Source organism: Ursus americanus, chromosome 32, assembly GCF_024610735.1.
Source record: "Ursus americanus isolate L20-20 chromosome 32, mUrsAme1.1.p, whole genome shotgun sequence".
NCBI classification, from domain to species: domain Eukaryota; kingdom Metazoa; phylum Chordata; class Mammalia; order Carnivora; family Ursidae; genus Ursus; species Ursus americanus.
This window is the reverse complement of record NC_142158.1, coordinates 31,086,422-31,112,404: the sequence shown is the minus strand read 5'-3', so window position 1 is coordinate 31,112,404 and position 25,983 is coordinate 31,086,422. Positions and strand designations below refer to the sequence as shown.

At 44.7% G+C, this 25,983-nt stretch overlaps 1 protein-coding gene across 1 annotated transcript in view; it reads left to right on the top strand.

Annotated features, from left to right (window-relative positions):
• SLC26A8 (solute carrier family 26 member 8) overlaps positions 1–25,983 on the top strand; it is a 75,875-nt gene that overhangs the window by 45,842 nt on the left and 4,050 nt on the right. The window contains exons 8-18 of the mRNA XM_045772062.2: positions 5,840–5,987; positions 6,842–6,955; positions 11,993–12,070; positions 14,254–14,349; positions 15,499–15,605; positions 15,687–15,756; positions 16,171–16,263; positions 16,373–16,498; positions 20,471–20,842; positions 24,495–24,549; positions 24,646–24,830. Coding sequence (XP_045628018.2) covers positions 5,840–5,987; positions 6,842–6,955; positions 11,993–12,070; positions 14,254–14,349; positions 15,499–15,605; positions 15,687–15,756; positions 16,171–16,263; positions 16,373–16,498; positions 20,471–20,842; positions 24,495–24,549; positions 24,646–24,830 — 1,444 coding nt within the window. The remainder of the gene's footprint in view (positions 1–5,839; positions 5,988–6,841; positions 6,956–11,992; positions 12,071–14,253; positions 14,350–15,498; positions 15,606–15,686; positions 15,757–16,170; positions 16,264–16,372; positions 16,499–20,470; positions 20,843–24,494; positions 24,550–24,645; positions 24,831–25,983) is intronic.

Genomic DNA, 25,983 nt, shown 5'->3' with positions numbered 1-25,983 from the left:
TGACCTAAAGGGAAAGGCTTTCAGCTTTTCCCCGTTGAGAATGATACTCGCTGTAGACTTTTCATAGATGGTTTTTATGGATTGAGGAATGTACCCTCTATCCCTATACTCTGAAGGGTTTTAATCAGGAAAGGATGCTGTATTTTGTCAAATGCTTTTTCTTTATCAGTTGAGAGGATCATATGGTTCTTGACTCTTTTCTTGTTGATATGATCTATCACACTGATCAATTTGTGAATGTTGAACCACCCTTGCATCCCACGGATGAATCCCATTTGGTCTTGATGGATAATCCTTTTAATGTACTTTTGGATCCTATTAACTAGGATCTCGTTGAGAATTTTTGTGTCCATATTCATCAGGGAAATCGGTCTGTAATTCTCCTTTTTGATGGGGTCTTTGCCTGGTTTGGGAATCAAGGTAATACTGGCCTCATAGAATGGGTTTGGTAGTTTTCCTTCTGTTTCTATTTTTTGAAAAGCTTCAGGAGAAAAGGTATTATTTCTTCTTTGAATGTTTGGTAGAATTCCCCAGGGAATCCGTCAAGCCCTGGACTCTTGTTTTTGGGGAGGTTTTTGATCACTGCTTCAATCTCTTCATAATTAATCGGTCTGTTTAAAAAATCAATCTCTCCCTGTTTCAGTCTTTGTTGTTTATAGGTTTCCAGGAAGGCATCCATTTCTTCCAGGTTGTTTAATTTATTGGCATAAAGCTGTTGATAAAAGTTTCTAATGATCCTTCCTATTTCATTGGTGTTGGTTGTGATCTCTCCCCTTTCATTCATAATTTTATTATTTTGGGTCCTTTCTCTATTCTTTTGAATAAGTCTGGCCAGTGGCTTATCGATCTTATTTATTCTTTCAAACAACCAGCTTCTAGTTCTGTTGATCTGCTCCACTGTGCTCCTGGTTTCTAATTCATTGATCTCTGCTCTAATCTTGATCACCTGCCTTCTCGTGCATGGGTTAGGCCTGTTCTTCTGTTCCAGCTCCAGCTTCTTGAGGTGAGAATATAAAAACTGCATTTTAGATTTTTCTATTCTTTTGAGTGAGGCTTGGATGGCTATGTATTTTCCCCTTAGGACCACCTTTGCAATGTCCCACAGGTTTTGGACCGATGTGTTTTCATTCTCATTGGTCTCCAGAAATTGTTTAAACTGATTTTTAATTTCCTGGTTTACCCAATCATTTTTGAGCAGGATGGTTCTTAGTTTCCAAGTGTTTGAGTTTCTTCCAAATTTTTCCTTGTGATTGAGTTCCAGTTTCAAAGCATGTGGTCTGAGAATATGCAGGGAATGATCTCAGTCTTTTGGTATTGGTTGAGACCTGTTTTGTGACCCAGTATATGGTCTATTCTGGAGAAAGTTCCATGTGCATTCGAAAAGAATGAGTATTCTGTTGTTCTGGGGTGTAGTGTTATATATATATCTATGAGGTCCATCTGGTCCAGTACGTCATTCAAAGCTCTTGTTTCTTTGTTGATTTTCTGCTTAGGTGATCTGTCTATTGCTGAGAGCAGAGTGTTGAGGTCCCCTACTATTAACATATTATTATCTATATGTCTTTTTATTCTGGTTAAGAGTTGGCTTATGTATCTAGCTGCTCCCCTGTTGGGGGCATAGATATTTGTAATTGTCATATCCACTTGATGGATACATCTTTTAAAAATAATATAGTGTCCTTCTGTATCTCTAACAACAGTTTTTAGTTTAAAATCTAATCTGTCTGATAGGAGAATTGCTATCCCAGCTTTCTTTTGAGGTCCATTGGCATGAAAAATGGTTTTCCATCCCTTCACTTTCAGCCTGGATGTATCTTTAGGTTCAAAATGAGTCTCTTATAGACAGCAAATGGATGGGTCATGTCTTTTTATCCAGTCTGCAACCCTATGGCGTTTATGGGAGCATTTAGTCCATTCACATTGAGAGCGATTATTGAGAGAGATGATTTTAATAATGTCATGTTTCCTGTGAAGTCTTGGTTTCTATAGATTGTAAATTTCTGTTCTGTATCACTCTTGGGGCCTTTCTACTTTTATAGAATCCCCCTTAATATCTCCTGTAGGGCTGGTTTCATGGTTACGAAATTGGTCAGTGACTGGCGATTCTGGAAGGTCCTTATCTCTCCATCAGTTCTGAATGACAGCCTTGCTGGATAAAGGATCCTTGGCTGCATGTTTTTCTCTGAAAGAGCTTTAAAAATGCCCCCCCAACCCTTTCTCTCATTCCATGTCTGTGTAGACAGGTCTGACGTAATCCTAATATTTTTGCCTTTGTACGTGAGAAATTTCCTTGCACTGGCCGCTTTCAATACTGTATCATTGGATCTAATATTTGTGAATTGCACTATGACGTGACGTGGCGTAGGTTTGCTGTGGTCGACCTTGGGAGGGGTCCTCTCTGCCTCTTGGACACAGATGCTTATTTCCTTTGGCAGATTAGGGAAGTTTTCAGCTACAGTTTGTTCAAATATCTCTTCTAGACCTCTCTCTTTCTCCACCCCCTCGGGGATGCCGATGATTCTAACATTGGAACGTTTTCTTGAGTCAGTAATCTCCCGTAATCTACATTCTTGAGATTGGATTTTTTTGAGGCAAGTTTCTGTTCTAACTTTCTCTTCTATCATCCCATCCTCCAATTCACTAATTCGTCTTCTGCCTCATTTACCCTGGCTGTCAGAGCGTCTAGTTTAGACTGCATTTGATTCATAGCATTTTTAATTTCTGCCAGACTCGCTCTCATTTCTGCCCTTAGAGATTCTATATTCTCATTAATATTTTCATTAATAGTTTTTTCAAGCCTACACATCATCTTGACCATTGTTACTCTGAACTCCGTTTCTGACAATTTGGTTATATCCATATCCATCAGTTCTGTGGCAGAGGCCACAGACTCATTATCTTTTCTTTGCTGGGGGGGATTTCTCCTTCTTGTCATTCTAATGAGGAGAGGTTGCGGGGATGCCCAGAGCCCAAATTATTGACCAGGACCCAGGCAGTGTGCTCTTGTTTTATAGGGACTTTAGGGATGTCGGCTTGTTGATTTTTTCAGCCCACCTTCTGGGGGAGGGGCCTGCCGCACTGATATTCATGCAACCGTGTTTGGGTAGAGTTGCCCCGTCCCCTGCGAGGGGGGATGGGAATGGGCACAATGTGAGCCGGTATTTCCGGGCTTTTGTTCTCTGGCAGCTTTCCCTGGCGGTTTGCTGTGCCTCTTCTGAGAGTAAGAGCAGCAATGGCCATATCCTAGCCTCGTCTCAGAACAGAGAGATTGCAGTCTGCTCTCCACTGAGCTCTCTTGGCCACTTTAACTCTGTTTCTGTCGGTGCTGCTGAAAACCCTGCAGCATCCCAGGATGTGTGGCCCACAGCCTGTGTTCCAGCCCTCACTTCCAGGGCCGGCACATCTCTGTCCCTTGTGCTTCTTTTATTATTTTTTTTAAAGATTTTATTCAGTTCTTTGACAGAGAGAGAGAGACAGCCAGTGAGAGAGGGAACACAAGCAGGGGGAGTGGGAGAGGATGAAGCAGGCCCCCAGTGGAGGAGCCTGATGCGGGGCTCAATCGCAGAATGCCAGGATCACGCCCTGAGCCGAAGGCAGACGCTTAACGACTGAGCCACCCAGGCACCCCTGTCCTTTGTGCTTCTAACACTGCCAGCTGCCCCCGGTTCCCGCGTGCGCTCCGGAGCTCCCTGTTTCAGTGTGGTTCGCGCGCACTATGGAGCGCCGGTTTTCAGTCTGGTCGCAGGCGGTCCCAGGCTCATGGTCTCGGTCTGCTCTCTCGCAAGTCCCGCCTGCTCCCCAGTGCAAGTGGCTACCACTTCCCGGCATTCAAGCATGTTGGCTCCCTCCCCCTTCCGTTTATCTTCTGATATATGTGCACGGATTCACGGCTCCCCATTTCGTACCTCAATATTCAGCATTGGAAGTGTTCGTTTGTAGAGATCCAGATGTATCTTCCTGCGTCTCAGGCTGATTCCATGGGTGTTCAGGTTGGTCTGGTACCTATCCAGCTCAACTCGGGACCAGCTGAGAAAGGGGTCCCCTACTCCCCCGCCACCTTTTCTCCTCCTTGCAGAAAGTGGTCACTTTTCTGTTCATAGAGTTTCTGCTACTCTTTTCCTCATTCTCCAGTGGCATTCATAGGTATTCAGAATGGTTTGGTAGCTCTCTAGCTGGATTCCTGGGACCAGACAAACTTTAGGTCTCCTGCTCCTCCGCCATCTTGGAACGCCTCTATTTCTTCTTTTGGAAATTAACACACTCTTAAACAACAAATGGATCAAAGAAGAAGTCACAAGAGAAATTAAGAAATACATGGGGATAAATGAAAACAAAAATACAACACCACAACATATGGTATACAGAAAAAGCAGTGCCAAAGGGGGAATTTATAACCAAAAACGCACATATTAAAAAAAAGAGAGAGAGAAAGATCTCAAATCAACAACCCAACTTTACAACTTAAGGAAGTAGGAAGAGAAGAACAAACTAAACCCAAAGCTAGCAGAAGGAAGGAAATAAAGATTAAAGCAGAGATACATGAAATAGAGAACAGAAAAACAATAGAGGAAATCAATGAAACCAAAAGTTGGTTCATTAAAAAGATCAACAAAACTTGTCAGTTTGTCAACCTTTAGCTAGATGTACTCAGATGAAAAGGGAGAAGATCGTAGCGGAAATTAAAATGAGGATATCACTACCAATTCTACAGAAATAAAGAGGACTATAACAGACTACTATGAACAACTATGTGCCAACAAATTTGATAACACAGATGAAATGGAAAATTCCTAGAAACACAAAATCTACCAACATTAGATCATGAAGAAACAAAATCCAAATAGACCTATAACTAGGAAGGAGATTGAATCAGTAATCCAGAATATCCCCATAAAGAAAAGCTCTGAACGTGATGGCTTCATAGGTGAATTCAACCAGGCATTTAAAGAAGAACTAATATCAATCCTTTTCAAACTTTTCCAAAATATATGTATAACAGCAGCATTATTCACAATAGCTAAAATGTGTAAGAAACTGTAAGTGCCCATCAATGGGCACTATGTTGAGTGGACTACCCAGTCACAAAAAGACAAACACTGTATGATTCTACTCATATGGGGTGCTTAGAGTAGTCCAAATCGTCAAAACAGAAAGGAGAATGGTGGTTGCCAGCGATGGGGGAGGGGGGAAATGGAGAGTTATCAGTTAACTGGATTAATACAGTTTCAGTTTTACAAGATGAAAGAGTGCCAGGCATGGATGGTGGAGGTGGTTACACATTATGGTACACTTAAAAATGGATAAGATGGTAGATTTCATGTTATGCATATTTACCACAATAAAAAAAAATGGGGGGGACTACAGGAGGGAAGTTATGGGTAGAATGGAAAGTAATTTGTACAAAGGACAATGACTAAATTTATACCCTGAAGGATTTGAGTGAGAATAGAAGGGAATTCATTGAGCTTTTTAGCTCTAAACCATCTTTGATGTGCTATCTGCCTGTTGCTTATCCACTGGTACGGTCTCTAACAGCGTAGATGAGCCATTTTCCATCAATCTTTGTGGCTTGCCTGTCCTGTTTGTTGCTATTGCTACATGTCAAAAACGTTGACCTAGAAGATAAAAGAGCACGTTCTCGCAATGGCTTTTGTAACCTGGCTGGGTTTGCTTGAGGTTTGGGCAGGCTGCTGCCTAGGTTGCTCTTCTTATCTCTTATTGTTATTTAAAAAAAAAATAAAGGGGTCAGGCCAGCCGCCCCATATAGTAAGGGTGGCGTGGGGGAAGGGTCAATAAGTCGTTCCTGCTATCTAGGAATAATTCCACCATTTTATTCCAGCTTCCTGTTTCCTGTGACACCAGATTTGAACATTCTTCCTGAACTTATTTTAGAAGCCTTCTCCTTAGCTTTAGTGAGCTCCTCTCTGCTCATATTTCTGGGCAAGAAGATTGCCAGTTACCATCACTACCGTGTGAATTCCAACCAGGTGAGATGACAGGCCTTTCTCTTATTTTCTCTGACCCTTAAGTCTTTGTTTTCTGATCTGAGCCTCCTGCTAACATGAAGACTGCACTCTTGGTAACCAGAGAGTCAGTGGGACTGTAATGTGAATTATAATTACCAAAGGATTTTTGAGGAGTGTGGCATACTTAACTTTGAAGTCACTTAAATTAACATGAGTGTTATTCCCCCAGAACAGCTATGGTGTAGGGAGGCAAGAAGATAACATATGGCATCGTGTTGTTAAGCTAGCAGAAATCCTCTCCTCTTAATTTTATCTTTCTTTCCAGGTCCTTAGGACTCAACCACATACTGAGGCACAATAAGGAACGGGCATATCAAAGCCAGGCTACTAACATAATTACATAAATACATAATTACAATTTCTCTCCCAGAAACGGTCTTTCTTTGTTTGTTTGTTTAATCTCCCGACTCTTCTAAGTTTGGCCCTTTTCCTAGAACTCCAAAGAGAAATGTGGAGGCAAGACGTGCCCCACTTTGATTTTGAGATAGTATATAAGGGAGGGAAAATACAGTACCATGTTTCCCTCTGCCATTCTAAGTCCCAGTAATCACGGGAAAGGGAATAATAAGACAAAAAGTTCATTTCTCACTTTGAAAAAGTGCTTTTCTTATGTTGGCTAACGAAAATGAAGATTCAAGTTAACCCAGGAATCAGATTTGCTGTCCTTTTGTTCTAAGAATATTTCAGTGTTGTCTGAAGTGACGGAAACAATCTCACTGACATACGTAAGAAATAGACAGCATACCTTGAGTTCGAACTCAAACCTGCATTCTTCAACAAACAGTGGGCCAAATGTGTTTGCCATTCCTTTACAGGATTTAATAGCCATCGGTCTCTGCAATGTTGTCAGCTCGTTTTTCAGATCTTGTGTGTTTACTGGTGCTATTATCAGGACTATTATCCAAGATAAGTCTGGAGGAAGACAACAGGTATGTTGGAATAGAATTTTATCTCTAATATAAAACATATTTATATCTATTCATATGTATATTCATAGAAGAGTATTTATTAGTTTAATCATGTTGCTGCTTTATTTTTCTTAAGATTACAATTATTTATTTGAGAGAGAGAGTGAGCGAGAGAAAGCATGAGCAGGGGGAAAGGGCAGAAGGAGAGGGAGAAGCAGACTCCCACTAAGCAGGGAGCCTAAGGTGGGGCTCAATCCCAGGACCCTGATATCAAGACCTGAGCCGAAGGTAGATGCTTAACTGACTGAGCCACCCGGGTGTTCCATGTTGCTGCTTTAGTGTTATGTTTGTTAGGGAAGATCTCTTGGAGGAACTTGGATTTCACACTTGTCTAAATTTTTGCTTAGACTTTTGTCTTAAAAGCTATTTGTCAATGTAGAACTTGAAAGTCAGTTTCTATAGAAATATTATTCTATGTGAGAGGTTTCTATGTATTAGCCCATAAAAACCCATTTTCCATGTAACATCCCCCAAAGAATAATATTTCAGGTAAACTAACCAGCACCTCTTAACGTTGTTTTCCGTGGAAGGATATACGCCCAGTCCTCGTCTGAGAAAGTAAATAATACAACTCTTCCCATCCTAGAGGTAGAACTAGAAACTTTCCTAGCTTCCTCAAGGGGCATGGCAAGAGGCTTTCATGATAGAGAGTAAAGCCTTTGTCAAGATGAGCCTAGAGAATTTATGACTGTTCTGCCTTTGAATATGAGCAAATTATCTAGGTCAGATTCTCTTCGGGTATGCCGAATTAGTAAACTAAATGTGAGGGTCGGAGGGCAGCGGGAAGGGAGGAATGATGGTAGAGAAGGCTCTAAAGGCCAGCTCTTTGTCTAATTGCAGGCATGAGATTCTGTGAGTCCAATGTCCACGGGTTCTGAACTGACTAGATAGAAATTCAGCTCTGCCACATGGGAGGTGTCCCCGCTCAGCTCTGCAGCATGATGAAATGTCAGAGAACTATCAGAATCAAAACTGGAGTAAGCCCAGAGAATGGGTCAGGGTTCAGAGGGCAGTGACGGAGGTCAACAATGAGCTTAGGCCACAGACACGTGGTAGAAACTAAAATGTCAGATGAATAGACACTATACTTTAATGGGGGAAGAGAAGTGTCCCCATCCATGGGTAAATAGAGGTGAAATGTAAGGTGAAAGCCAATGAAAGCAGGGGAAGAGAGCCTGGTCTAGAGTAAGACCATGTAATGTCACTTCACATGGACTTGGTTTTGTCACAGAGCTTCTGCCAGACACACTGGTCTGTAAGGTGTATTCTTTTCCACCACCCTTGGACAGAAAGAAGGAAGGTGGGCTCTGTGAAAAAGGAGGATGTTCTCTGCACATTTGTACAAACGTTCAAGTCAAAAGGAGAGGATTTCATGATAAGAAGCGGAAATGGGGGCACCTGGGTGGCTCAGTCGTTAAGTGTCTGCCTTCGGCTCAGGGCGTGATCCTGGCGTTCTGGGATCGAGCCCTGCGTCAGGCTCCTCCGCTGGGAGCCTGCTTCTTCCTCTCCCACTCCCCCTGCTTGTGTTCCCTTTCTCGCTGGCTGTCTCTCTCTCTCTGTTGAATGAATAAATAAAATCTTTTAAAAAAAAAAGTGCCATAAATACTACAAGAAGGAAACAGATGGAGGAAGTGGACTTTCATGGATTACTGAAAGAAGGTTAGGATTAGGGCACCCGGGAGGCTCAGTCAGTGAAGCGTCTGCCTTCGGCTCAGGTCATGATCCTGGGGTCTTGGGATCGAGCCCCATGTCAGGCTCCACGCTCGGCAGGGAGTCGGTTTGAGATTCTCTCCCTCTCCCTTTGCTCTTCCCCCACTTGGTCTCTCTCTCTCCCTCTCTCTCTCTCAAATAAATAAAATCTTCAAAAAATAAAAAACAGAAAGAAAGAAGGTTAGGCTACAGATAGATAGAAGGAAGGAAGAAGGGGTTCGGTTCAGCCTGAGTCGTGTTTAGCCTGTCGGACAAAGTGCCCACATCAGAGGCAGCCTGGGGCTCTCATTCTATTTTCTGCTGCTGCTGCATTGTTCTCCTGCGCCGCCCATTTCCCTACCAATGACTCTCCCTGCAGGGCAGTGACGCTTCTTGGAGGGGCATTCTCCTAGGGATGCTGGTCAGCCCTTCCCTGAGACCCTAATTTGCCCAGTAAATCACTGGTTTGAGCAGAGAATGCCAGTTGGCCCGTGGCCGTGGAGGCACTGGGGCTCCCCAGCCTCCATTCTGAGTTTCTGATTTGGATAAGCAAGGGCCTCTGAGATTCATTCAGCCCTCTCTATCCCACAGCAGTGGGGTATATCCCTCCTCTCTGGGGATTTTTGAGTCACTTTGCCTGAGAACACCCTCATTTCTTCGAAGTTCCTCAGGACTATAGGAGAGAGAAGCTAGGGGGCTGGCTCTGTACCTCTCAGACCTGACCTGCCACCAAAGGCCACTTTATTATTTTTTTTCAATCTGGATTTCACTGTAATTTTCCTTGTCTAGAACCCAGTTATCTTCACTGGTTACAGCAAAATCTATTGGATCTGCCAGCCGTGGCCGGGGCCTACAGTGTTGGCAGGCCAGGGCAGAGGGATGTGAAGAGCCCCAGACCTGTGGTCAGTTGGACTGTCCCCCACTCCATCTTCCGGCTCATCTCATTCTGACCACTGGGTTTCCCTGTCCTCCATGATTGCACTCCTTTCCTTGTTCCCTGCTTTCCAAGGACTGGCCTTCTTGCCATGTCCCCAGGCTCTCAGAACTGCTTAAAAAAATATTATTATAAAAGAAGGAAAAGAAAGAGATAATAAGAGAAAGAAATGTGTTGTGTTCTTCTTAGAGGAAGCAAATGGGGCAGCTGGAGAGAGCCTAGATCTTGGAGTCAGCGGTTCCTAGATGACCTTTGGCAAGTTACTTTTGCTTTTTGAGGCTCTAGTCCTCATCTGTAAAATGATGATAAAGATAACTTTTCAGTTATGAGAATTAAATTACATGATAATAATGCCTATCATAGCGCCTGTCACTTAAGAGGTTCCAAAACTGTAGCTTCTACCCCAGGTCCCTAGGGCCCTGACCAGTGCTAGGCAGTCTGTTCTTCAACTTCATGGAACCCACTGTGTATGGAGTAATTGGTGTCTGAGGTCCGTCTGTTGATAGCGGCTGTGGCTCGTGGGAACTCACAGCGCCTTGAATACCCGAAGAGAAGGCAGAGTCTGTTTTTGTTCAAGAAAACCTGAGAAAGTGATGGAAAATGAGAGCAAAATAGCAAAATATGCACAAGTTGTAAAGTTCTACAAGGTTGCTGTCTTTAGACCCTGTTCAGACGCTGAGTCTGAGATTCTGAGAGCCATCAAGCATCCTCCTAAAGCCTGATGCCCTCAAGGATGGCCCTCAGATCCCAAAGTCCACTCCTTTGCGTGCACAGCCGAGGGAGACACAATTATTGGCAGGCCTCCCAAGCCTCTCTCAGCAGCAAGTTTTATGGGATTCAGTGTCTGATTTGTACTCATTTAAATATCTAGGTTTTGCGCAGCTTTTTTTAGCATCTGCATATCTTTGTTTCCTTCAATCAGAAGAACTTGGAGAAAAGAAGCGGTAGGTAGGTCAAGCCTACCCAGGGACGCCAAAAAACCAAAACACCGAACCCAAACAAAACAAAACAAACAACAAAAAAGAAGTGGTAGGAAGGAAAAGTCCTGATGTATTTTCCTGTGCTAATCAAAGTAGAGTTTCTACGGCGCCAACAAAGACCATCCAAAGGGACACCCTTATACTAGATCCCGCAACGGGCTGATGAGTTCATTGGCTGGAGGGGCTTCTGGTCTCATTACCTGTTTCAGTTCTATGGGGTATAAAATGCTTGTCCGTAGAACTCCCTATGTTTCCGTTGTCGTGGTGCATTTTCCTGAATCCTCCCATCAACACCACCGTCGCGTGGCGTCAGCTGTGAAGCAGCCGGAATGGGAAAAGAAGGAAGTAGGAAAATGATTTCCTTGCTATTACTTTCAGTGATGCATTTATATGCAAATAGCAGTGAGCAGCAAGAAGGAATCCAGGAGAAAGGTTTCTCTTTTGTTTTTTTCCACTCCTAAGAAATACAGAGAAAAATTAGAGAATCATTGCTGATCGGTCACGTAATGGTTTAGCTTTGAGGGACTCCCTCAGTTCTTGCTTGTTTCTGCCATTGTTCTGATTTGTGGTTTGTTTTATCTTCCCCCACACACAGCCCCCAACGCAGTGGGAGGTTATACTGCCTTGTATCGGTTTTTGTTATTAGGGGCTTAAAGCTTAAATGGTGATTTATCCCTGGGGGGCCATACTGAGTCCAAGTCTACCTCCAGAGAGCCTTGAGATTGTCAAGGAACCATGTCGCTCAGCTTGCTCTCTCTAGTTGCCAATCAGAACTACCACTTACCAAGCAACACTGCGCCCAGAATCATCCACCCAACTAGGATAGGACCCAGAGGTGCTATCTGCAGCCCTGACTCACATTTGTGACTTTTTTTATGGTAATGAAGCAGAGAAAAACTGAGGAACAGCAGAAATGATTATCATTGCAGTTTTAAGATGAAGCGCTTCTACGCTGTTCAATGGGAAGAGAGCGAGGGGGGAGGTCTTCACTGATAGGGGAAGCGCAAGGGTTGGGATTTTAGGGTGGACAGTGATGAGTCTACTAGGGCATTTCTAGACTGTTCCAGGAGGAGTTAAAGTTGGGAGGGACTGCAAGCCCGACCTTAGGAGACTCCAGATTTCACAGCGCAAAGCTAGGGCAATGAAGATGCAAATAGCCAAGACGATTTAGCACATTTCAGAAAGCATTCATGCATTCGTTCCACAAGTATTTCTTGAGTACCTAGTGTATGCTTCGCACTTTGACAAGTTCTGAAAATGTCAGTTCAACAAAAATGCACTTATGCTGGATGGTTACACTCAACTCCTTTTAAGAAAAAAAAATGAAGGCCTCGGTAGCAGACAGGGTCCAATACGTTCCTGATGGTCTCTCTCCAACTGGCTCTGTCTCCTCAGTTTGCATCTCTGGTAGGCGCAGGTGTGATGCTGCTTCTGATGGTGAAGATGGGACGCTTTTTCCACGAAATGCCAAATGTAAGTAGAACTGATAGATAACTGAGTGGAGAAAGATCAGATCTCCAGGTTGCATCTTGGTGGGACATTCACCTTGTCCCCAGTGGTTGCCCTGTCCTTCCTCTCATCCCTTCCCTTTAAAATAATAGCATCCACCTCACAGGATTGAGAGTTAAATAAGGTAATGTTTATAATATAGAGAGAACAGCGTTGAGCTAATCGTAAGTGCTCGAGAAATATTAGGTATTATTGTTACGAGTCTCATTCTCATTAATCTTCTTTTTATTGCTTAAGCTATAAAGTAAGTTTTATAAGTAAGGATGCAGTTCAAGATGACCGAAATAGACTTCAGATGCCAGAACGCCCCTCACCGACTCAGGCTTGGAAACTCATTGTGTATTCATGCCATCTGCTTTCCTAAGCCGTTTCCAGAAGGCCTTGTTCTGCATTCATATGAACTCAATCCCCCTATTATTGCCGCTCTGCCTGTGTGATTAGCTTACACTAGAAAGCAGGGTCTGAAAGTTGGTTTTTAACCCTGTTCAGCTGGGACGCCTCTGTATAGTTGCCATTTCTTCCCTTTGCAAGAGACTGATCACCTTGCATTTAGAGACGTCAGGTGTGTTAATGATGGGCCGTCCTCAACTTGTTGTCCGTTACAATACAGATCAATGCTCAGTGACCACAGTTTCCTTGTAAATTTCCTTAATGTTCCCTTTCGCCATTTTTAGTTAGTGCTGAGGGAGGTGGGAAGAGGTTTCATGACTGGGGGAGCAGCTTGGTTACACACTGAGGTGGCAGTCCGTGAAGCTGGAGTGATTGTAAATGTTATCCCCATCCTTTTGAACACCTCCGTCCCACCTGGTAAATATCAGGTCTTAGAAGAGCAGGACCCCCTCAAGGCTCCTGCTGCCTTCTGCTCCTGTGATTCAGAGATCTTGGAACTCAGCCCCCGAATCTATGCATGGAAGGTGGGATTAAGCTTGTATTTATCACACAAGCTGTCCTCTGATTCCCAGCAGAAGTCATCTCCAGAATTTAGCTTCTGTAGCAAGGTGCTATAACTCTTAGACTCTATTTTAGGAGAGCCGCTCACTCATTCACTTTGAACAGTGATGGGGTTTTTTTCTGTATAGCTAGAAGAATCAGAATTGTTTTAAAAGCTGCAAACAAATAAAAATCTTTCAGAATTCAGTAATGGCACTCCTTTATTATAAATACGTTGGGGACAGAACAGCCATTGCTTTTGGCTCACCATGTTATGTCACGTCATTTTTATAGCATCTAGTTAGGATGTTTCTGGATGAGAAGATGTGAACACCGTCTGATCAGTGGAATAGCTGAACTGCTATAATAACGGTGGTCTATGAGTATTAAACTATGAATGATCTCTTCCTTCCTTGAGAGATTATGGATAGCTGGTTATAAAATTCTTATTGGAGTAATTGGTGGCACATCCTGGCTAGGATCTCAACCAGTTAGCAAGGGGACCGACACAATTTTTTTACAAACATGTTTCCCAATAATATTCTTCAATATTATTCCAATTTTGTGTAAAAAAAAATACATCGCACGTACCAAAATGTTAACAATGGTTATCTCTTGGATGATGGAAATTACATAAAAGTCTACTTTCTTCTTTACACATGAGCATGTTTCACCTCATTATTCAGAAAGGCAACATTTTTATTATATATTGTTTTATGAAAAGATTTGCCAGAAATCTTGTGAAAACCCTATGAGGTGGAGTTTCTTTTCCTTTCCACCACATGTCCCTGCAAATTGCAGAACATTTAGAGATTCTTGACTGAAAAGAAGACGAAGATGGGAAAGAAGTGATGTCTGCTGACTTCATCTTTGCCCATCCCTCCTCTGCTGACCTACTGAGTCCATTGGTCACCGAGTCACCTCAGAAAACCAGAGTAAGCTTGGACCCAGCCATTCCTGGTGATAGGATCAGTTCTGATTCCCAGGCAGAGCATATCGAGGAGATGGCGAGGAAAGGGCTAAGAAATGTGAGGCTAGTGCAGGGACTTCATGAAAACAAGAAAATGTTTCTTAAAGTACATTAGATTCTGCTTGGAGGCCCTGATAATTTTTACATTTCTGAGTGGCATGGCTGACTTTTTTGTGGTTCCTTTGTGAAGATTTGGGAATGTTACTCCCGAAGGGAAAATGAAGCAGGGTTTACCTTTTCCCCATAGGCTGTGCTGGCTGGTATTATTCTGAGCAACATCCTACCCTACCTTGAAACCATTCACAACCTACCCACTCTGTGGAGGCAGAATCAATATGACTGTGTGAGTATGGGTGCACTGGCGGAGGTAGGGAAGGACCGAGGGAAAGATTGGAAAGACGGAATGAGAACAGACGAAAGAGATCAGGGTGAAGGACGCTAGAGATTCTTTGATAACTAATACTCTAGCTTAAAAGGGGGGGAGCAGTGAAGGTTATTGGTGCGTAGAAATACTGAGACCTCATTCCAAAAACTATGCAAAAGTTATAAAAAGGAATCAAGCGGCTAGAGTTAGATACAAATCTAGTAAAAAGGGTTTGTCAGACTTGACATAGTTGAATGACTTTTAATCCAGTTAGTGTGAACACATTCCAGGAGAGGAGACACAAATCTTACTGAGAGAAGGCAGCGCCTTGCCAGGCAGACTAACCAATGGAACAGCATCCTTCCTTCGAGAGCACAGCACTGGGGACATGAAGGGGCAACAGCAAAGAGTAAAAGATGGGGGATGTAATATAATGAGAGGAGAAGGGCCCAGGAGAGGCAAAGAGACATGAAAGGGGATAGCTTTGGAATCCAGGTTCCTGAGGAGCTAAGAGAAGATGTGGTCCGGGACACAGGTGCCACTTTGGCCCAGGAGGAGGAATAGCACTCCCAAGAGGACCCAAGAGCATGAGGGACAGTTAAGTATGGATACTAAGTAACAAGTGGCAGGTAAAGGGGGAACTAAATATTTAAGGGAATTTGAGCCCATCCACTCTGCGAAGATGAGTCAGGTCGCCTGCCGAGAGTGATGGAGAAGGTGGCGGGGTAAGGGCTTGGAAAGTTGTTAAAGTTTCACCATAACCATGATAGGTCTTAAAACAGCAACTACCATTCATTTGGTGAGTGTTCTGGGTCGCTTTAGGATCAGTATTTCTAATCTCGACAAAGCCTGTAAAGTAGATATTGTCATCCCTATTCTGCACGTGAGGTTTCGAGAGAGAATCGAAAAGAGAAACAACCCAAGGATGCCTACGAGAGTTGCTAGACAGCCTTGGAACCCAATCATTTGTGATGGCGTCCGTCCATATGGCTGTGGAACGTGTGCTCTAAATCCCAGGCGTTGGGAGGGAGAGGAGGGGGAAGGGCAGTTGAGAGAGAGAACTGGTGGTTTTCTCAATTCTGCTTGTTGTCATGGTCTTCCCTCGCCCTTCTTCCCCCTTTTCCTAAGGTTATTTGGTTGGTGACGTTCATATCTGCCATTTTCCTGGGACTGGATGTTGGACTACTTGTGTCAGTAGCGTTTGCCTTCCTCATCATCACTGTTCGGTCGCACAGGTACTTTGTCTCGGGTCATAGGAGGCTGGCCGTGGTGAGGTAAGGCGACGACGACCTAAAAGCAAATACTTTTCCTTTCAGAACGAAGATTCTCCTCCTGGGCCAGATCCCTAACACCAACATTTATAGAAGCTTCAATGACTATCGGGAGGTAAGACTCCAGATCAGTCCCGCGCCTTTGCCCAAAGGCCTGGACCCGGCCTGCTGCTTTGTTTTTCCACAAAATCCCTTTGCTTTATTGGCTGCACTACAGAAACGCATCTGCCAGGGCGGGAAAGGGAGGCGGGAAGGCAGAGGCAGGTGACCTCAGCAGGTAGGTCCTTGGAGTGCAGTAGCCAATGAAGGATCACGTCCTTGAGGGGGAAGGAGGCCAAGAAAAAGAAATGAGCAAATGGAAGGGGAAGAAGAAGGCAGGAAAAGGAGGGGGTGAAAATGGGCGGAAAGAACTTGCTAATTCTGGCCTCTGATGAAGAATACAGATTCTCCAGGGGGTTCTAAAGATTTTTTTTTTCTTACTCCATAAAAGAGCTGAGCAATTGCCCTCGGCTTTACATTTGTCTTGCAGGTTACAAGCCTTCCTGGGGTGAAGATCTTCCAGTGCTGCAACTCCATCACATTTGTCAATGTTAACCAGCTAAAGCACAAGCTCTTGAAAGAGGTGATGGCCGCCCCCCCACACCCTTCTGCACCTGCTCCCCTCCCGCTCCCCAGGTGCCCCTCTCCTCACCCACTCACCATCTGTATGAGACCTCTCTTACTTCTCTCAGGTTGAAATGGTAAGGGTGCCTCTTAAAGAAGAAAATATGTTCCGGCTGTTTAATGAAGAAGGCTCACAGGAGGAAAAGACGTGTCGGTGTTCCTGCAACTGTGACGAAATAGAGCCATCACCCAGGGTTAGAAAAGTCTCTTCCCTTCTGCATAACGTTCTCCACATTTTATAAAGACGTGCACTAGCCTTTTAAAAAGAAGTAAGGAAAGAAAATTGAAACCCCCTCAGGGATCTCGACTCTTAGATGGGCTCTGGGTAATTGGAAGTCAAAGATTTCTACTCAGAAATGAAGACACGGGTCCCACTTTGAGATTTAGATCTTGACCTAAGTAGGTAGGAGGAAATGTTCGAGTCCCTACTCAATGGCCAATGACTAATCTGAGCACTGAGAACACACTCTGCCTACTGAGATTTATACCTATTTCCCTGACTTTTACCTGCCTGGCTTTAGATTTCTGAAAATAAGTGACTTACAGGTTGTTTTCTAGGGGTGTCTGGGTGGCTCAGTCGGTTAAGCATCCAATTCTTGATTTTGGCTCAGGTCATAATCTTGGAGTTGTGGGATTGAGCCCCGAGTCGGGCTCTGTACTGGGCATGGGATTCTCTCTGCTCTCGTCCCCCCTCTAAAAAAAAAAATCGTTTCTAATTCCAACTAGGGCAGCAGAGTCGAGGTGGCTGGGGTTCTCGAGGATGTGCCAGGGTATTTTAGCTGATGAATTCCAAAGTGTTCATTATTTCTGACTCGGTCTCAATTAATTCCCTTTGTGTAATGTTTATTTCCTTTCCACACAGCTCATTTCTAGCTTTGGGGCCTTTCACCCAGTCTCTACCTATATCCTGGAGGGGCAGTTCTATCTACACACACACACACACACACACACACACACACACACACTTACTCCCCCGACAAAAACACCTCCTGTCCCCCTCCTCACGTAGGCACTTGCAAACACTAAGCACCCGCTCTCATTCCCGTATACCCTGACGGAGCATAGGTTCTACTCAACTCCCTGAAAACACCAACGTCCCTGCCAAGAGGACAGAATTAGCACTCTACCTAATTTTTGTTTCCACACTGCACCGGGCATCGTAGAGGGTGTTTACAGGGCATCAACGCTTTAGAGTAGAATGGGATTACCTGGAATTTACTGAGCTTCTACTCGACATCCAGAACCGTGACACTCTGAAAAAGGAAAACGAATTCGAAGGCTCTCTGTCCTCAGGTAGTTCTTTTTTTCTTTTTCTTTTTTATTGTGGTAAAACACATCACATAAAATTTAGCATCTTAACCACTTTGAAGTGCACAGTTCGGTTGTGTTTGGTATATTCCCGTTGTTGTGCAATCGTCCCTACCGTCTATCTGCAGATTTTTTTTCATCTTGCAAAACTGGAGCTCTGTCCCCATTAAACAGCAGCTCCCCGTTTCCTCCTCCTCCCAGCCGCTGGCTTCCTCCATCCTACCTTCTGTCTCTATGAATCTGACTGTTGCAGATCCCTCATGAAGTGGGATCATACTGTATTTGTCTTTTTGTGACTGGCTTACTTTGCTCAGTGTAATGTCCTCGAGGTTCATCCAGGTTGTTCTTTTTTAAAAATGTTTTTTCATGGAAATCTTGAACATAAACAAAAGTAGAGACAAGTATAATGAGCCTCAATATACCCACCACCCACTCTAAGATTTATCAACTCATGGTCAATTTTGTTTCATCTCTATGCCCACCCATGTATAGCCTCTCAAAATCACAGAATTATTTTGAAGCGATTCATGGAATTTTATTTTATTTTATTTTAGTTTAGTTTAGTTTAGTTTAGTTTAGTTTAGTTTTCTTTTTAAGTTTTCTTTACACCCCACATGGGGCTCGAACTCACGATCCTGAGGTCAAGAGTTGCATGCTCCACCAACGGAACCAGCCAGGCGCCCCAATACATGGAATTTTAAATCAGACTAGGGAGATGACTTCCTATTAATGTGACCTACAAGGCTATTACTGTATTTTATCAATCCTAAGGTATATGTTCTTTTCACATCTCTGAAATTTGGATTCATTGTGTAATTGATGGCATGTCACAATTTAATTTGCGGTGATTTGTTTTTCTTTCTTGACAACACAGAAAAGTAGTGGTCCATCTTTAAATTGATGAAGTAGGGGTGCTTGGGTGGCTCAGTCGGTTAAGCATCTGCCTTTGGCTCAGGTCCTGATCCCAGGGTCCTGGGATTGAGCCCCAGAGTCCCAGGACCACATCCTGCATTGGGCTCCCTGCTCAGTAAGGAGTCTGCTTCTCTGCCCCTCTCCTGGCTCCTGCTTTCCCTCTTTCCCTCTCGCTCTTGCTCTTGCTTTCTCTCTCTCAAATAAATAAATAAAATGTTTTTAAAAAATTGATGAAGTAGGGGCGCCTGGGTGGCACAGCGGTTAAGCGTCTGCCTTCGGCTCAGGGCGTGATCCCGGCGTTATGGGATCTAGCCCCACATCAGGCTCCTCCGCTATGAGCCTGCTTCTTTCTCTTCCACTCCCCCTGCTTGTGTTCCCTCTCTCGCTGGCTGTCTCTGTCGAATAAAGAAATAAAATCTTTAAAAAAAAATTGATGGGGCGCCTGGGTGGCACAGCGGTTAAGCGTCTGCCTTTGGCTCAGGGCGTGATCCCGGCGTTCTGGGATCGAGTCCCACATCAGGCTCCTCTGCTGGGAGCCTGCTTCTTCCTCTCCCACTCCCCTGCTTGTGTTCCCTCTCTCGCTGGCTGTCTCTATCTCTGTCAAATAAATAAATAAAATCTTTAAAAAAAAAAATAAAAAAAAAAATAAAAAAAAATAAAAAAAAAAATTGATGAAGTAGGACAGTCCACCATTCCATACGGTCTACTGTCATGTTCAGAACTGTGTCTTTAGATTTTAACAACTCTAAGGCTTCAGGGAAAGAGAGATTGGCGTGAGTTCAAAAAGAAAGGTGAATCTCCTGAGAGCGATGGACTTGAGCTAGGCAACAGAGAGAAATTTGGATTTAGGTCCGATGGGGAAAAAGAGAACTCCTGGTCTGTTTGGACAAAGACACTGGGGTGGGAATAAGTATGGGGTCCTCCGAGGAAGAGGCTTGGCCTGGGAAGTAAGTTCAGGCAGACGCGGTGCGAGTGGATCTTGAAAGTCACTAAGGGACAAGAGTGTGTAGAGTGGATGAGGGAGAGTAAGGGGAGGCTCTCAGAGGTCTCCTTCTGCCTGGACGAGCTTGCATCTCCCCGCCACTGAGCCCGTCCTCCGCTCTTCCCCCAAAGGCCTGGCCTCGGTGGCTCTCAAACCTTGAGGCGCACCCCCCTCCTTTGAACTGTAATTTATTAGCCGTCCCCACCACTTTTTTTTTTTTGCTATACAACATATCCTACCTTGTACAGTTTTTACCTTCACGTTTTATGTTTTTAACATTTATTTCGTAAGCAATGTTATTAGCAGAAACATCACCCCCAACTATGCCAGAGTCTAGCAAATTAACTCATGAAAAATTTTCCGTATACCTTATAGTTCTTGTCCGCCCATGTTGTTGTTTATCCTTTGAACGGACGCGCGCCCTCTCCCCAGGCAGAACCTGGTACGGAGCGAGCATTCACACCTTGCATGCCGGTGTGTTCCCGGTGCTTGGTACTGTCCTTACGCTATAGGCAGGCGCTCCAGGCCTATTAGGATGAAAGGAGCAAACAGTAAAGCCAGCCCCGCTCGAGTAACTTCTATCTTCCGAAGGAAGTCTGATGAACGATGGAGGTGTCGAAGGGACTGATGGGAGAAACACTTCGAACAATGTATTAGGAGGTGCTGGAGACAAATTAGAACCCAGGGAGGAGGGGAAGGAATAAAGCAGCAATGATTTTAAATGTGGCCCACAAGACAATGAAATCATCACTGGTACACGGAGGGAAGTTGGGAGGGAGACGCTGCTGAATGCGGTTTTAGTTGGGAGCTCAAAGTGACAGGGAGGCATCCGAGTGAAATCCAAGCACCTAGTCCATGGGGAGCTTTCCTGCGAGAGAGGGGGGTGAGTCCGTAGACAGAAATGGCATAATCGTAGTCCTCCTCTGAGCCTCCTCACGGTCCTCCCCTAACTCTGTTGTCTCAGGTTGCCTACACGGAATTATTTGAAAGTAAACGGGACCAAGACTCCTCCTCCATTAACCTGATTCGCTGCTCGCGTTTCGAGAGCATGAACACGAGCCAGTCCACATCCGATGAACAAGTACCATACACCGCGTCTTCCACGTCTCACAGAAATCCCGGGCCAAACTACAAGGACGTGGACAAAGCTTGGCTTTCTAATAACCCCTCTAGAAAGAACTCGGTGCCACTCCCCAGCATTGCTGAAAGCCAGGAGAGGAACAGATCCTTCTTCCCCTACTCAGATACCTTTCTCCTACCCAGCATTCACACCATCATCCTGGATTTCTCCATGGTACAGTTCGTGGATCCACAGGCTTCGGTGTCATTGAGACAGGTTAGTACTGAGGATGCTTTCACAAGAGCCCTGATCCCTTCCTACCTCAGCCTGCCCAGATCCCGAGTAAATATGGTCACTGATCAGCTGCTGTGTGACTCCGGGGCCAGTAGAAACTTGGCCACTAAAGACAGTTTAAGGTCAACCAGAGTAAGGGGCACCTGGCTGGCTAAGTCAATGAAGCGTCTGCCTTCGGCTCAGGTCATGATCCTGGGCCCTGGGATCGAGCCCCACGTCGGGCTCCCTGCTCTGCAGTGAGCCTACTTCTCCCTCTCCCTCTGCCTGCCTCTGCCCCTGCTTGTGCTCTCTCTCTGTCAAATAAATAAATAAAATCTTTAAAAAAAAAAAAGTCGACTAGATTAAAAAGAAAATGAACCACTCTGATTTATTGAACTGGGGTTGGTTCTCTAAGCATGGCATATTATTTCTCAAAAACTCAAAATGGGAAATTTTAATACCACGGAGGTGGCGATCTGTGCTGAACACCCCGCCACTCCCAGGACATCCTAGGAGTTCACTGCAGATCTTTGCAAGAACAGATCTGAATGTCTCCGGAAAAAAAGCACACTGAGAATCCTCCCCCATAGCACAGCTCTGCAGGAGACATTGTCAAAGACACTCAGATGTGAAGATGTGGTAAGAGGACACCACGAGCCTGGGGCTGCCGGGACCAGGACCTACAGGGTCTCCCCGGTTCCTTCCTCCTTGCGCGCATCTTTGGGTAAGATGCTGTGTCCCTGAGTCCTGGCTTCTGTCCTACATTCTGGTTTCTCCGACGGTTGTCTTTCCTCTTCTTATGCCATGTGGACAGTTCAGACGCACAACTAGCCATATCGCCTTTACTGTTAATGTCTCGTGAGTACAATATCTCAGCCAGCTTACCTCCCCTACAGCCCTCGGTCTGTCTCTTGTCCCTGTTGATGGTGGCTCAGGTGTGAACATCCTGAACACTCACTTCCCAGGTCTGACGGCACCCACTTTTTTTTTTTTTTTGAGATCTACTCCTTTGGTTGATTTTCCTTCTTTTCTCCTTTGATCCTATCTTATCAAACCTCCTTATTCCTGAAGAGCTATGATTCTCTCTTGAGTGATTCCAGCTCCTCTTTGGTCTGAAGCACCAGGAAACTTCTCGGAGCAGAAAGAACTCTGGCTGGCTGGGTGTGGTTGTGTCCTCTGTCCTGGCTTTGCTACCGTTCGCCGTCCATCTGACCCAAGCTAGTTTAGTAAATTCCACTGCGTCTTCATTTCCTCATCTATCAAATGAGAGGCTCGGGAAAGGTTAATGTTAAGGGCTCCACCATGCAAGACATCCTTGTCTCCACCCCATTTTCAGATTCAGTTATACTCGATGTCTTATCTTTGGGGCTTTTCCGTCTTCGGTTGCCCTGCTGGGCTGTGTCCTCTTCTGCTCTTGCACGGCAGTTACTGCTTTAGATTTCATTAAACCTACATTGTCAAATGCCTGCTACGTGCCAGACTGACCCTGGGCACATCCATATACACTATCTCATTTAATTCTCTTGATATCCCAAGAGGCCAGCCATATTTCCCCTTAAGAGTTCCAGGCTCATGGGAACTCAAAGCCTTCAACTTTATACCATTCTTCTCTCTGCTCTGTAGCACAGTTGTGCCATCCCGTCCTCCTCTCTCTCCCCTCTACCCTTCCTTTTTTGTGGACGCACCATATGTTCTGGTCCTTGGCATAACCTATCCACACCTGGCCTATGTTGATGACTTTCTGCTCCAGCCCCAACATGGAGGCAATGTAGACAGCCTTTACAGGCTTCAGAGATTCGTGGTGCATTTTCTCACCTTAAAGGTACAGGTTTCTTCATTCCTTCCGTAATTGTTCTATACAGCCCTATTGGAGGAAATCACTTTTTGTTTACTTTATCACTGAAAACTTAAATTTGCCAAGAAAAACCTCAGAAGTCATTCGTTTTTCATTCTTTTTTTTTTTAAGATTTATGTATTTGAGACAGAGAGAGACAGCAGGAGGGAGGGGCAGAGGGAGAGGGAGAGAGAGAGAATCTCAAGCAGACTCCCCACTGAGCTCAGAGCCCAACACGGGGCTCATGAGGTCGAACCTGAGATCGTGACCTGAGTTGAAGTCAAGAGTCAGACGCTCAACTGAATGAGCCACCCAGGTGCCCCCAACAGTCATTCTTATTAGAGAAAATCACTCAGTTTACACTTCTTCTTAATCCATGGGATGTCACTCTCACGTTGCTCGTCATTTACAGTACGTCTGTAGTGGCTTTTTATGAAATAACTTCATGATTTACTACATGATCAAGAATGGTTTTCTTGGGGCGCCTGGGTGGCACAGCGGTTAAGCGTCTGCCTTCGGCTCAGGGCGTGATCCCGGCGTTACGGGATCGAGCCCCACATCAGGCTCCTCCGCTATGAGCCTGCTTCTTCCTCTCCCACTCCCCCTGCTTGTGTTCCCTCTCTCGCTGGCTGTCTCTATCTCTGTCGAATAAATAAATAAAATCTTTAAAAAAAAAAAAAAAAGAGTCAGACGCTCAACTGAATGAGCCACCCAGGTGCCCCCAACAGTCATTCTTATTAGAGAAAATCACTCAGTTTACACTTCTTCTTAATCCATGGGATGTCACTCTCACGTTGCTCGTCATTTACAGTACGTCTGTAGTGGCTTTTTATGAAATAACTTCATGATTTACTACATGATCAGGAATGGTTTTCTTGGGGCGCCTGGGTGGCACAGTCAGTAAGCGTCTGCCTCTGGCTCAGGGCGTGATCCCAGCGTTCTGGGATCAAGCCCCACAACAGGCTCCTTCCTAGGAGCCTGCTTCTTCCTCTCCCACTCCCCCTGCTTGTGTTCCCTCTCTCGCTGGCTGTCTCTGTTGAATAAAAAAAAAAAAAGAATGGTTTTCTTGTCTCTTCTCGGTGGTGAAAGAAGTAGAATCTGTTTTATTTGTGTCTTTTGCTATTTTAACGGCTCAGGGTTGGAGTCCATTCAATCCGAGAGCATCAAGGTTAATACTGACTGTACGAGTCATTGCTCTAGACCATATATATTGGCTGAAGTAAACTTGAGGTCAGTATCTGATGTTTAGTAATCTGATACTAATAAATACCTGATGTTTCACTAAAGTCAAATGCAATTTTGCAGAGCAGTTCTGAATAGGAGTCTCGGGATTCCCGAATTCCATTCTCTACTGTGTCATTTGACCATCTCGGGCCACTTTTTTTTCCCTCCTCTGATCAGTGAACTCCAGGGAGAAGGGGTCACATATACATACTGAGCGATAATACCAAGATCTGGCTGTTCCTGAGGGCTGTCCTGTGTGTTCCCGTCACGCCCACGCTGGTCTCTCTCCTAGGCCTGTCCTCAGGAGCCTGATCTCTTTATGTGAACTGTTTCCCACCTGAGACCGTGGGCAACACTCCCTCTCACTCCCCACCCCTCATGAGAACATCTCATTCTCTTTTGTATTCCCAGCACTTTAGACCTTTCCTGGCATATGGAAGTCCACTCATCAAATGTTTGGAGAGCGGAACTGGAATGCAGGGTTGCATATACTCCAGACAAGTGAATGACCAAAGGGGTATTAAAACTTAGCGAATCAGAAGGCCCTTTCCTAGTGAGCGTGAAGATCACTAACGCTGATTTACTCTCTCCTCACAGATGTGCAATGCTTTCCAAAACGCGAACATTTTGATACTCATTTCAGGGTGTCACTGTGAGTATCCTTCACCCTATGAGGGGGCTGTTTGCACCCTGGGCGCTCTCCTCCCCAGGTGTCTGACCCTGTGTGTTTTCTGGGTTTGGTTTGTAGCTTCTGTGGTCAGGGCATTTGAGAGGAATGATTTCTTTGACGCTGGCATCACCAAGGCCCAGCTGTTCCTCACCCTCCACGACGCTGTGCTGTTTGCCTTGTCCAGGAAGTTTCCAGACTCATCCGAGTTAAGCATGGACGAATCTGAGACAGTGATACAGGAAACCTACTCAGAAACAGACAAGGTTGGATGACGCGAAGCATCGCGGTGGGGGGTGAGCGGGGGAGACACCCGATTAAGTAGAGATGAGCAATGTCCAGGAAAGGTTTTTTTAATATGGCTGTGCCAGACTTTGGGATGTTGGAGGGCTCCCTTACCAGCTGGTAAATAGCAGTGGAACTGAGTCCCAAGTTCCCCCCACTGCCATCTGGGCACCATTCAGCACGCTTTTCCAACTGAAGAGAATGTTACCTAACCCAGCAGAGGTCTCAAGGATCCTTTTAGAGCAAGCTTGGTTAGTGCCACTGCCATCCCAATTACTGCATATTTTAAACATCTCCCCTAGCTACACCTGTAGAACCCATCCCTACTCCACCCCTGGGATGAATAACAGAACCGACGAACCAGCGGAAGTAAAGCTCTGCCAGTCCAACACTTTGGCTCTTATTTACATTGGGAGTAATATAAGATTTACCCAACCTGGTGAACACAAAGGAAAATGATCTATAAGCCAGAACTTTTAGCCATTTATTAATACTAAATCAAGACCTGGGCCTATTTCCGTGTTTTTAAATCAGTGCCTGTGAAGGTTAAAGGTATCCCCTCGCCCTCCCCCCACCAAAGAAAAGGAAGTTCAAATACAGATGGGCACCAAATATGATCCAATAACTAGAAATTATTTTTTAATTAAACCCCTGATTCTTTGACTTAATTCATTTTAATTGTGTTTGAATGTTTTATAAGAGAAGTATTAACCAGAGAAAGAAGATTTTTTTGAACACCTTAAGAAGTAAAAGATAGCCAGCTTGTTTCTTTTTCATTTTAAGTAAACTCTGTGCCCAGTGTGGGGCTTGAACTCACAACCCCGATATCAAGAGTCGCATCCTGTACGGACTGAGTCAGCCAGGCACCCCACTTTCTTTTTCCTTTTAAAGTAATGTATTTCCCTTGCTCATTGAGAATTCTCACAGGTTATGTGCCTCTGCTTATCCAGAGCAACTTTTTCCTCAATGGACATATTTTTTTCTATTCTGCTCTATACTCCACTCCCGTCTACAAAATCGTAGTCACAAAATCTTTCAACTGGAAGAAACCTCAGAGTTTCTCAGGTCCATCCCCACCTGGAGCATTAATTCTCTTAACAACATTTCTGACAAGAGGTCCTCCTGCTTATGCTT